Source organism: Xyrauchen texanus, chromosome 29 (assembly GCF_025860055.1).
Source record: "Xyrauchen texanus isolate HMW12.3.18 chromosome 29, RBS_HiC_50CHRs, whole genome shotgun sequence".
In the NCBI taxonomy this organism is placed as follows: Eukaryota; Metazoa; Chordata; class Actinopteri; order Cypriniformes; family Catostomidae; genus Xyrauchen; species Xyrauchen texanus.
In genome coordinates this window covers 38,379,730-38,392,229 of record NC_068304.1, presented here as the reverse complement: position 1 = coordinate 38,392,229, position 12,500 = coordinate 38,379,730, and the positions used below count along the sequence as shown (strand labels likewise).

The 12,500-nt window shown below is 40.1% G+C and overlaps 2 protein-coding genes across 2 annotated transcripts in view; both read right to left on the bottom strand.

Moving 5' to 3' along the window:
• Positions 1–329: 329 nt before the first annotated feature.
• LOC127623073 (toll-like receptor 1) lies at positions 330–3,179 on the bottom strand. The gene has a single exon (XM_052097270.1). It carries the CDS (start codon positions 3,177–3,179, stop codon positions 738–740), a length of 2,442 nt encoding a protein of 813 aa, XP_051953230.1. The 3' UTR covers positions 330–737.
• Positions 3,180–7,354: 4,175 nt separating this feature from the next.
• LOC127622814 (beta-1,4-N-acetylgalactosaminyltransferase 3-like) overlaps positions 7,355–12,500 on the bottom strand; it is a 35,894-nt gene continuing 30,748 nt past the window's right edge. The window contains 3 exon segments of the mRNA XM_052096916.1: positions 7,355–8,172; positions 9,747–9,873; positions 12,288–12,441. Of these exon segments, the coding sequence (XP_051952876.1) occupies positions 8,064–8,172; positions 9,747–9,873; positions 12,288–12,441 (390 nt within the window). The 3' untranslated portion in view covers positions 7,355–8,063.

Sequence of the window (12,500 nt, the reverse complement as noted above, 5' to 3'; positions counted from 1 at the left end):
TTAGGAGTACGAATGAGTTCAGGCTCAACTTGTGCAGTTTTTGGCAGTCAAAGCAACTCAGGTAAGTAGCGATATCAACGTAACTAACCTCAGAACCATCTCCATAAACATTGACGGGTGAGGAACTGTCAAAAGACTGTAAATAGCGACTCTGTACCACATCGGCACGATGGAGCCCTATGTTGTTTTTTTTGTAGGGCAATTTAATATGCAAAACATCACATTAATTGCTAAAAACATACGCCCATGCAAGTGAAATCATTGGAGACTGAACATTGTGGAACACTTCAGCATTCAAGAAATGGTGGATAGAAAGAAGTCAAGTTTCAAAGTGTTTTTATTGTTCCAGGAAAGTGATTAGATAGTATATAATAGCAGTTTTAAAGGTAGTATTAGTTGCTATTTTTGATATATAATTTATTATAAACATAAGCCCTCGAGCACGACATAATATCCAGTCCATCGCTTGTAAGATATAAATTAACACTCACAGCCAAGCATGACCACGGCGACTTTAGCATTAAGAAATAAACAATTTGAAAAAAACGGTTTCTGTGATTGAGAGCTAACAAATACGTCTGCGACCAATTAGATACAAAATATGAAAACTTCAGCCAAAAGATGCCCCACTTGAAGGAGAGAGTTTTTAATTTAGTTTCTCACTTGCACATGTGATTGCAAATATTATTGATATTTCATGAATTACAACAAGATGTCCTACAAGAGCGTGTTTGAGATCATCTAGGACACAGTTTCACAATCTCCCCCGCTACATGCTGTAGCACCGTGTCTGCTGTGCCAAGCGTGGTTTTTAGACTGGCCCAGAACATCCTCTGCTTCATTTTATCCTTGGGCCACTGCAGGTAGGTCTGCTTTCGGAGTAGGTTCCTCAAACGCAGAAACTTTCTAGGCAGGGAGTCTGGAGGAATGGGCTCCAGAAGAACAAAGACGAGAGAGTCCTGCCGGGTCGTAAGGGCTCTGTGCTGGGCAAACAACAGTTCGTAGTTACACCACTCGCTCTGCACGAAGCTCTGAGACAACACAAACACCATTTTGTAGCTCCTTTCGATGCAGTTAATGATGTTGTCAATAATCCAGACTCCTGGGAGAAAGTCTCGCTCGTGGATGCACAATCGGAAGCTGTCTCCCTCCAGGTTTGGCATCAACTGTGTAGACACCCAGTGGACATCAGTTTGACTGTAAGAGATGAACGCGTGGTATCGGAACGAAGCGCCGTCCAATCGACCCGCCTCCTGTTGCCCCCTACGCTTCACCCTCAGCCAAATCCATAGCATCCTGATGTACCATGCACCATCTAAAACATTAAAGACAATCGCTAAAGAAAAACAGACAAAGAGAATGACACTCACGGAAACAAGTAACTGACTCCACAGATCGCAAGATATCCAGCTGAGATGGATATCTCGCAAGAGAGTTTCTGAGAACTTGCACTTGTAGTCCAATGGCCAACCCACAAGCAACGATTTGTTGAAGATGGCAATGAACCAGTAGAGATTGCAGTCACACATGAATGAGTTATTTCTAGCTATAAGCTTCCTCAACTTTGGGAGTCCTTGGAATGTCCCCGGTTGCAAAGAACTGATGTCGTTGTTGTCCAAATGCAACTCCTCCAATGCAGGCAATGACAGATCTAAAGGAAGTGACTTGATGAAATTAGAGCTCAGATCGAGGATCTTCAGGTTCTTGAGCTGCTGAAGAGAATCGGTGTTAAGTGTTGTGATGGCAGTCCATGACAAATTCAGAGAAATGAAGTGTGGAGAAAGATGCCTGAACACAGATTCTCCCAGGATGTTTTCACTCAATGAGAGCTCTTTGAGGTGAGATGGCCATATACTCCTTCCGGAACCTTCTAACGAATTCCGACTCAAATCGAGGGCCTGCAAACAGGACATTAAGTGGGTTTTATTTGCTATAAAGGGGAGGTCCTTAAAACTGTTGTCCCTCAAAACGAGCCGTTTCAGGACTGGGAAAGGATGATCATTGGGGCACTTGTACCATAGACCACCGCCTGTCAAAAGGTTACTGGAGACGTCTAGCTCTTCCAACAACAAATCGCCTATTAATCCGCAAGGTACAATTATCATGCCAGAGTGCGAGAACTTGAACTTTTTGACACCAGAGAAGAGCGAACCATTGATCGAAACTTTAGGGAGCAAATACTTTTTGTTACGCATTTTGTCAAACGTTACCGTTTTAAGACTTCCGATGTTACTTGCATCCGGGACACTGAGGATATTAATTCCTTGCCCTGTGTCCTGTGAAAAGGTCATATTCACAACAGACAAACTTTGAACTGGAGACTGGATGATGTTCGTTAGTAACTTTGACAATACAGAACTTTTAAATTCGGTGCTTTCAATGGTGACTTCTTTTTGTTGCATGTGCTTGAATCCATCAGTGAGGTCATCGGGCGCGTAGCAAAATTCTGGAAGGAAGTTTACGAGGATAATTTTCTCCACATTGGACTTGTTCAAATCTTCAAGCAATTTAGCAAAGAGTTGGGGTCTAAGGCAGAAGGTCATCTTCAGTGTGAGCTCCTTCAAGTCTACAAGTTTGGAAATGGTGCCAGGCTCATATCCGATCAACTCGCCACCAACTCCAATAATTAGTTGTTTCAGGGGAAGGTTTTTGAGAGGGCTGAAGTGTGATTGCTTAATTGCAGAGGCTTGGGGACTCCCAACAGAGAGGAAAGTTAAGCTATGCATTCCTTCATATGTTTTTCCAAAGGCGTAAGTACCATAAAGGTTCTCCGACAGGTCCAAGATGCTCAGGTCAGGCAGTGGCTGGATCTCAGGTATAACCGTCAACTTATTGAAGGAAAGATCGAGTTCTTGTAGTCTGGAGTTTTCATGGAAAGCTGCTGGCGAAATGAAATGTAGTCCGTTATGGGAGATCTTTAGGACGCAGAGGTGTGACAAGAAGGCTAGAGCTCCACTCGAGAGGGTCTGGATGTTGTTGTAAGACAGATTTAAGTACTGGGTGGATTTTGGAAGATTAGAGGGGACGTCGTCCAGATTGTAATTGGACAAATCAATTCTAAATTTTGCTTCGACAGAACACGACACTGCGAGTGGCAGAGGAGGTGTAGTAGAGCGTCCGCCATTAACTAGGAGCAACAAAACCAGGAAAACATCAGGGAAGAGTTGCTGTCCTTCCATTCTGAAAAAGAAAAGAAACAAAGTCAACGCTGTAAAATATACGGTATAAAACTGAAATAGACTAAAACAAGAAATTGTTTCGAGCATTACGGGATGTTATTTTGGTCCTGTATATTTTACAGTTCACTTCCATATATATATTATTTAATTTTATGTTAAAATATCAACTTACTGAAACTACAAAAATGTGCTTAGCAAATTTCACTAAGAGAGGACGTTCCAGGAGCAGTGGCCAATAAATATTTTTAGACAGCGTTACAACACGAGACCCTGAAATTATGCAATAAAAATTAACTAAACAAACAACATTGTTACATAAAACACCCCAATGTACATAATCAATACCAAAAATGTAATAAAATATGAATATTTCAATAAAATATAATAAAACTGTGATTGGTCTAGGAACGCCAAATTAATAAATCCTACTTTTAATTCTAAAATGTTTCCAAATTAAATGTATTGTCTGGTTACATGAAACATACGTTTTCTCCGTACAATTAACCACCAATTAAATGTTTTTTTTACGGTGGCATTTTTACATTCTTTTTCCTTAATAAAGCATGTATCATATTTGTGAAAAAGCCTGTTAACTTTTTAGTTTTATTTTCATGAAATAATAATTTTCATTCATAATCATGCAAAACCTTTGTCCCACTTTGAAAATGCTAATTTGAAGTATTTTAAATTGCTAAAACACCATCGTCGGGGGCTTGGGTAGCTCAGCGAGTATTGACAAAGACTACCACCCGTTGAGTAGCAAATTCAAATCCAGAGTGTGCTGAGTGACTCCAACCAGGTCTCCTGAGCAACCAAATTGCTAGGGAGCAACCTGGTTGCTAGGGAGGGTAGAGTCACATGGGGTAACCTCCTCATGGTGGTGATTAGTGGTTCTCTCAATGGGGCGTGTGGTGAGTTGTGTGTGGATCGTGGAGAGTAGCATGAGCCTCCACATGCTGTGAGTCTCCGCGGTGTCATGCACAACGAGTCACGTGATAAGATGCGCGGATTGAGTAACCGCGCCACCACGAGGACCTACTAAGTCAGGGGTGGGGAACGTCAGGCCTCAGGGCCGGATAAGGCCTGCGAGGCCATTAGAGGAATAATTTGAAAAGCAAAATAATAGCCATGATTCACTTAACATGCAAAATGATAACAACGCAAAATGATGAACAATTGACAGATCTTTTAGTGTTTCTTCTAGGTGTGTGAGCACGCAACGGATTGCGTATATTATTTCAACCCACAATCAGAAATTGCAAGCAACTGCATGGCCCGCAAATTATTTTGTAAATACTCAAATGGCCCTTAAATGGGAAAAAGATTCCCCACCTCATGTACCAAGTAGTGGGAATTGGACATTCCAAATTGGGAGAAAAGGGGATAAAATAAATAAATAAATATAAACCCACAATCGTCTTCCATTGAATATAATGCCGTGACATGTTAATTAGGTATCAGTTATGTTCTCACATAGTTAAATAGCCGGTAAACATGCCAGTATACATGAAAATATACGTTTTGTAATATATTAAATTTAACTAGAATAAAAAGTAGGACTTTACAAAGCTACCAAAGCGAAAAAAGTATTTATTTTTTCTATTAATATATCCTTAAAGCAAACTACTTTCCCAGACTGTGCATAGTCGGTCCATGACTGACAAAAATACAGTAAATTACTGAAGTGTATTGAATTAAGACTCATCTGTGGTGCGATTGTATGTGGCTATTTTCATCATGAAAACCAGGTGAATATGTAATAAAAGGGAATAGTGGTATAAAACTTGTCTATTTTTGATAAACACTCAACCTGAATCTGGTCCTGAATCACATTTGACAAAGAACAATTTCGAAAGAAACAGCCAAACATTTGCAAAATTAAACAATGCTGAACTAGTCTTTCCGATGGCTGCCATTGTTTTAAACAAGAGACCAATTATTATTTGTATAAAATATGTATAACACACAGATAAGAGAACACTCACCTAAACCGCTTCTCATCCATTGCTCTGGTGGCGTGCTTATCTGAGCTACTTCTATTTATGTACATAGATTTCATCTACAGCAAATGTTCACGCATGACAAAATCCTTCAAACACATCATTAAAGCGTTTTCCTATCAGTGATGTTATTATTAATAATCCTACTTTCACTGACTAAAGCAACAGATTTCAAAAGTATTTGCAGAATAAAAGCCCAGTTGCACGAAACAATCTTTGTTTTATTTTTATGTTTAAATAATGTTCCAGGTGCAACAACTCAAGCACTTACAATAGTTGTCAATGGAGCAAATCAATCTGCCATAAGATATAGTGTTATTTGTGCAATCTAAAACATACTTTTTGCAGTAGGGTTACTGTTCGTATGAGTTTGCGCAATATAAACCGTACTTTCTGGTATTCTTGCACATATCATGCAAAAGTTACAGGGTTTGGTGCCTTACATGGTCATGACAGGAGCTGAAATATTGGATAAAATTGGGGCGGCTGTGGCTCCGGTGGTAGAGCGTGTCGGCCACTAATCGCAGGGTTGGTGGTTCGATTCGCCCCGTGACTCCACATGCCGAAGTGTCCTTGGACAAGACACTGAACCCCAAGTTGCTCCCAATGGCAGGCTAGCACCTTACATGGCAGCCATTGAGACGCTATATAAGTGCAGACCATTTACCATAGTGTTGTGATTTTACTTTTTCTTTACCGTTTTACCTGGTGCAATGCCTTCTAATCACAAACTTTTCATCCTTGAGGCCATACAGACACCAATGGACGACCAAACAATTGTGAGTGTGCACTTGAAAAGAGGAACACATTTCGAGTGACTGGTACAGTATATATATATATATACACACACACACACACACACACACACACACACACACACACACACACACACACTTCAGTAAAACAGGAACCTGAAAAACATTTTATTTTAAGGTTGTCGTGATCTGCTAAACTTGTTATTAAGGTCATTCCTGCTTTTCTGCTTGCAAGAAGATCCTTTACATTCAAAATGTGGCACAATAAATTAAAAAACAGCACGTTTCTTTTTACAGTAACACAGTGAGGACTGTAAGATCTACAATGCATTAAATCTTCATTTACTTTTCAAGCATACAAAACTGTTAAAAAGGATCATCATATACACAGAGCCAACAGTAGTGTACAGTAGATATTTCCACTTGGTTTCCAATCTAGCACAGCAGAATGAGCAAGCATGGCATTGGTCAACTTTCAATGGGAAAAACTAGCCTTTAATTCATCAAAATACTAACCCAAAACACAAACAGAATGAACCCTGATAGAACAGAACTGATAACAAAGCCACTGTATTTTTGTGCATAATGACACTTATTAGGCTGTAATTTGTGAGGATTTGCAGGCTTACACGAGTCTAAATCATTTGACAGACGGAAATACAAGCTGGAATGCGTTGGGAACACAGGAAAATGCTTCTTTTGTGCACACTTAACAAAAAAAACAAAAAATATACATATCTTTTTTTATTAAATGGCACTTTTCAATTGTAAATTCCAAAAAAAAAAAAAACATTTACAACTAATAAAAAAAAAGCCACTTAACCCTTATATATATATATATAATTATTATTTTTTTTTTATTAAATGGCACTTTGCTTCTTTTTTTAAATTTTTTGGTAGGAATTTACACCTAATATATATATATATATATATATATATATATATATATATATATATATATATATATATATATATATATATATATAGCAATTCCCATAGGTGGTAATTAAAAGGTGACTCACATGGAGTATTTTTCATGTACTACAATCAACACTTACTCTAACAGAAAGATGTTTAAGTCTGAATAAATTAAAAGCACAAACTGATACTACATTGATATATAAAAATAATATTTCAATGTAATATATATATATATATTTTTTCGCATCACAGTAATGAAAATTGGAGGGAGCAATGTGCTTAATTGGCATGAATATAAATATTACAATGCAAAACATCTAAATGGTCCAAAAATGGTCTTTATCACTGCGGCAGGGCGGAGGGCGGGGCCGGGTCGTGATCCTATGCACCCGGTCCCGTATTAGGCTAATTAAACCTCACGGAGGCATAATTAGCCTAATACAGGACCGAGTGCGTAGGATCACGACCGCCCCGCTTCCACCCTGCCACAATCAAAAGTTAATTTCTTAATTTCTTATTTCTTTCTTTTGATTTTGGAGTGAAATATGACCTGGATCTGTTTCTGACAGAACAGTGTTGTATAATATCAGACTGTCAAACCAGCTTAGAACAACCGGTAGTCAAATATACGGACCAAACGGCTCTTTTCCTCTAGTTATATTGCACATCCGTTTAGTTTGACCATCTTTCAATGCTGTGGAGGTCAGACATTATAAAACAGAACATTTTCTCATTTTGTACATATAACATTTAACATCACATTTCTGTCTGTTGGAACAGAATCTTAGGCACACAAATGATTGACCTGGAAGTGATAACAACAACAACAACAAAAAACACTTCATTAACGATGACGCTACGGCCAAAAAGGAGGAAGCCACTGACCTGTACTGCATCTCCAGTTTTTCCTAAATTGCCTTTGAGCAGTTAAGTTGTGTCCTTGATGTCCTTAGAAACCGAACAAAAGAAGCAGGAGTGTTTATTGGAGTCAAACGCCATACCTGGGAATTAACCAATAGCAGCCGGAGAGGTCAGGATATGTCGCTCTGCATTATTCCCCACTCATCACCTTAAAATCACCCTCAAAGAGTTGTGATGATGGATGCCGTTGACCTATGCCTCGAAGAGGCGCACCCAATGTCGAGTCACCTGCCAGTTGCCGTTTAAAGTCCCATGGCTGCTCAGAGGTGGCGAGACCATTGGCACGGTTACGTGTTGCGCAGCATCTGCCGGTTCCACATTCCTCTCTTTGAGTGAAAGTGATGGAAGAAGTTTCTCAGATAGATTCGATCCACCTCCAAACCTCCCTGTAGGATCCTTGAGACAAAATATAAGAGTGCACTAAACTTTTTTTTATGCACAACTTCACGATATTTTACGTACTTCACTCCTAAAGAGTGAAGTACGTAAAATGAAAGAAACACATATTTAAAGGGATAATTCACGCAATAAAATAATGAAATTATGTCATTAACTACTCAACCTCATGCTGCTTAGTCAACATGAAATGCTCAATTTAAACTCAATATGCAACAAGACACAAATATAGGGCCAGACTTGATTTTATTTATCGGCTTGGACTGCATAGTTAAAAGTCCAATATGACATGTATATGACAGTCAGTTTGATGTTGTTGTTATTCACTGAAAATCTCTTAAATCTTAAGTTCTAACCTTATAAAGCATTAAATAAAACTAAATAAAAAGTGTCTTAAGAACTCAATATATTGTTTGTGTTATTCTCACATCATTGAACACGTCTACAGTTGACAGTAATCGAATTCGTCAATGTGTCCAGTTCTCACAGTACGTGTTCTTGCGTTCCATCTGGGCTGCTACTTTTCTACCCAATTTGGAATGCCCGATTCCCAATGCGCTATAAGTCCTTGTGGTCACGTAGTGACTCGCCTCAATCCGGGTGGCGGAGAACGAATCTCAGTTGCCTCTGCGTCTGAGACAGTCAATCCGTGCAACCGCGATTGCCACACAATTCTCCGCGGCATCCACGCATAACTCACCACGCGCCCCACCGAGAGCGAAACACATTATAGCGATGACGAGGAGGTTACCCCATGTGACTACCCACCCTAGCAACCGGGATAATTTGGTTGCTTAGGAGACCTGGCTGGAGTCACTCAGCACACCCAGGATTCAATCTCGTGACTCCAGGGGTGATAGTCAACGTCTTTACTCACTGAGCTACCCAGGCCCCCATTTGGGCTATTTATAATTGTCGCTTTTGCATGTGCATGCCTCAGATGGACACGTTTGGAGCATCTCACTGGTATTCAGCATCATAAACGGTAAACATTTTTAGGAGGCGGTGTCAAGTTCAAAGTATGGCCTGGGTATCTCAGTGAGTATCGACGCTGACTACCACCCCTGGAGTCGCGAGTATGAATCCAGGGTGTGCCGAGTGACTCTAAACTCTTTGGTTGCATCGCATCATAAACAGCGTTTGTAGGTTGTGCCAAAATAAACATTTTCAACCTTAGAAAAGCACATCTTGAGTCACCCTTATTTTGTGCCAAACCCGTATGACTTTCTCATGCGGAAACAAAAAAGGACATGTTTTGAGATGTCTTCTTCAATCCAACAGTTGTGGATAGCAATTCACTGCAAACCTTAAAAAGGACTCAAAAATCATAAAAGTAGTTCATGTGACTCATGCATCATATTCAGAGTCTTCTAAATGCATCTGAGGGGATTTGGTTGGACCCAACTTGACATTTATGGGACGTTTCAGTGAAAATCTTGAAACCATCTCCTTTTGTGTTTCGCATAAGTAATTAAGTCATGGGTTTTAAATGTCACGAGGGTGAGAAAATGCTGACAGAATGCTTTCTGGGTGAATTACCCCTTTAACATTGGTTGTGTATTACTGTATCGGACCTGTCCAGTAGCTCCCAGTCCTCTCCACCCCAGCGGTCAGTGAATTCTTTGGTGTTCATGCCCCCAATAGAGTCCAGGTCTGATTTATAGATGCCCAGCAGTCCAAAGCCATTCACCTCCCAATAACCTTCACAATAAACACACAGATAATCTATGCTCATATAACAGGATGTGAGATTTTATACATACATATACACACACACACACACACACGTGTGTATGCATGCGTGCGTATAATATATACACTCACCTAAAGGATTATTAGGAACACCTGTTCAATTTCACATTAATGCAATTATCTAATCAACCAATCACATGGCAGTTGCTTCAATGCATTTAGGGGTGTGGTCCTGGTCAAGACAATCTCCTGAACTCCAAACTGAATGTCAGAATGGGAAAGAAAGGTGATTTAAGCAATTTTGAGCGTGGCATGGTTGTTGGTGCCAGACGGGCCGGTCTGAGTATTTCACAATCTGCTCAGTTACTGGGATTTTCACGCACAGCCATTTCTAGGGTTTACAAAGAATGGTGTGAAAAGGGAAAAACATCCAGTATGCGGCAGTCCTGTGGGCGAAAATGCCTTGTTGATGCTAGAGGTCAGAGGAGAATGGGCCGACTGATTCAAGCTGATAGAAGAGCAACTTTGCCTGAAATAACCACTCGTTACAACAGAGGTATGCAGCAAAGCATTTGTGAAGCCACAACACGCACAACCTTGAGGCGGATGGGCTACAACAGCAGAAGACCCCACCGGGTACCCATCCTCTGATGGCTACTTCCAGCAGGATAATGCACCATGTCACAAAGCTCGAATCATTTCAAATTGGTTTCTTGAACATGACAATGAGTTCACTGTACTAAAATGGCCCCCACAGTCACCAGATCTCAACCCAATAGAGCATCTTTGGGATGTGGTGGAACGGGAGCTTCGTGCCCTGGATGTGCATCCCACAAATCTCCATCAACTGCAAGATGCTGTCCTATCAATATGGGCCAACATTTCTAAAGAATGCTTTCAGCACCTTGTTGAATCAATGCCACGTAGAATTAAGGCAGTTCTGAAGGCGAAAGGGGGTCAAACACAGTATTAGTATGTGTTCCTAATAATCCTTTAGGTGAGTGTATATAGAGTACAGAGTATTTTAGCACTCTGTGCAATATATTTTTTATTATATGTATACATATTTTTTTTTTAAATACATATAGTGTGCTTTGTGATGTTATATAGACACAATGAAATAATATGCACATGTGCACACTGAACATGCAAAGGCAGTTATCATCTGTTATTTTTGCTTGAATAAATCTTCCAATTCTGTCAGATAATGTCTGAGAATTGTTTCTCAAAAACAAGGTTTTCTGACAGACATCATTAAATTATTACATCTTGATAACGGTTTGGGATAGGAACAAAAATGATATCACTAAAAGCTAAGACCTTCCTTCTCACTGTAGTGCAAACATCAAAATGTGATTCTGGGTCAATGCGACTCAATATGTTGGAGCATGTGTTTACTATAGGTCAACAGCAAGTCCTAATAATTACTATGTCTATAATGACAGAAAACACAACATAAATTAATCTGCCTATTATTATTAATGCCTAGATTATTGCCTGATAACCATACCTTATCAATAAAAGTGCATCAGTTACAAAATCTGATAAGTTTGTCAATGTGTACATTTTGGACCTCATTTGACTTCATTAAATTGTACTTAAAAGGTTTGATCAACCATAAATACTATTGAAAAACCCATATCAACCACTAGTGTTCTGTTCATATATACAAAGCTTTGTTAGAGGAAGTGAGCATCTTGTTTTTGTTGTGGGGCTTTTCCACTGCACGGTACAACTCAACTCGTCTCTGCTCGCTTTTTAGAGGTTTTCCACTGTGGATAGCACCTGGTACGTTTTTTTAGTACCACCTCGGTCGAGGTTCCAAGCGAGCCGAGCAGATACTGAATGTGACGTCAAAAATCTTTCAGGAAGTTTCTCGGCTGTTGGCCGCGCACGGCTACCACCGGACCTACCAACGGTGTAGGGAAAAGTAAAAAAATGAAGTGACTACAGAACCATCAAGGAAAAGTGGAAGTGGTTCGACCAAATGGACGCTATCTAGACCGGCGAGCAATGGGAGGGAGTGTGCCCTGGACTCAGCCATGATGGAGGATGACACGTTTTGTTACGTTAACTCTATACTCGGCTTGAAAGCTTCACTTTATTTAGTTGACCAGCTACTGGAAGCTTCTAAAACAACCAGGCCAATTTAACTGTTACACTTGGTGTAAAATCACCATGCAACAACTGCTTTATGCAGCACAATGAGCTAGTAGCTAACAGCTAGCGGTTGTGTTATTGTTTATTGTGTCGCGTTTAAGATGATGTCACGGCAGTAGAGGCGGCGCAACTGACGATCAGCCAATAATCCCACCCACGTTGAGGGGCACTAAACAGCAGTGGAAAAGCAAGCTCAGAAAAGTAAAGCGAGTTGAGTCTAACCGTAACGTGCGGTGGAAATGTGCCATTAGACTCATTAGTACCATCAGGTTCCAGCGGTGTAGAGCCACAGTTGAGTCTCATGACTATTGGCGCGAAAGCCATGCGTCCCTCCACACAGTGTTTCCTTACAATATCGATGAAGCCAGTTGGAAAATAAAGGTGCAGATCACAGAGAAACACAATACTGTGATCATCCTGCCCGAAAGACAGAGAGAGACTGTTATAAGCCATTGAAGAATCAATTCCCTTAATGG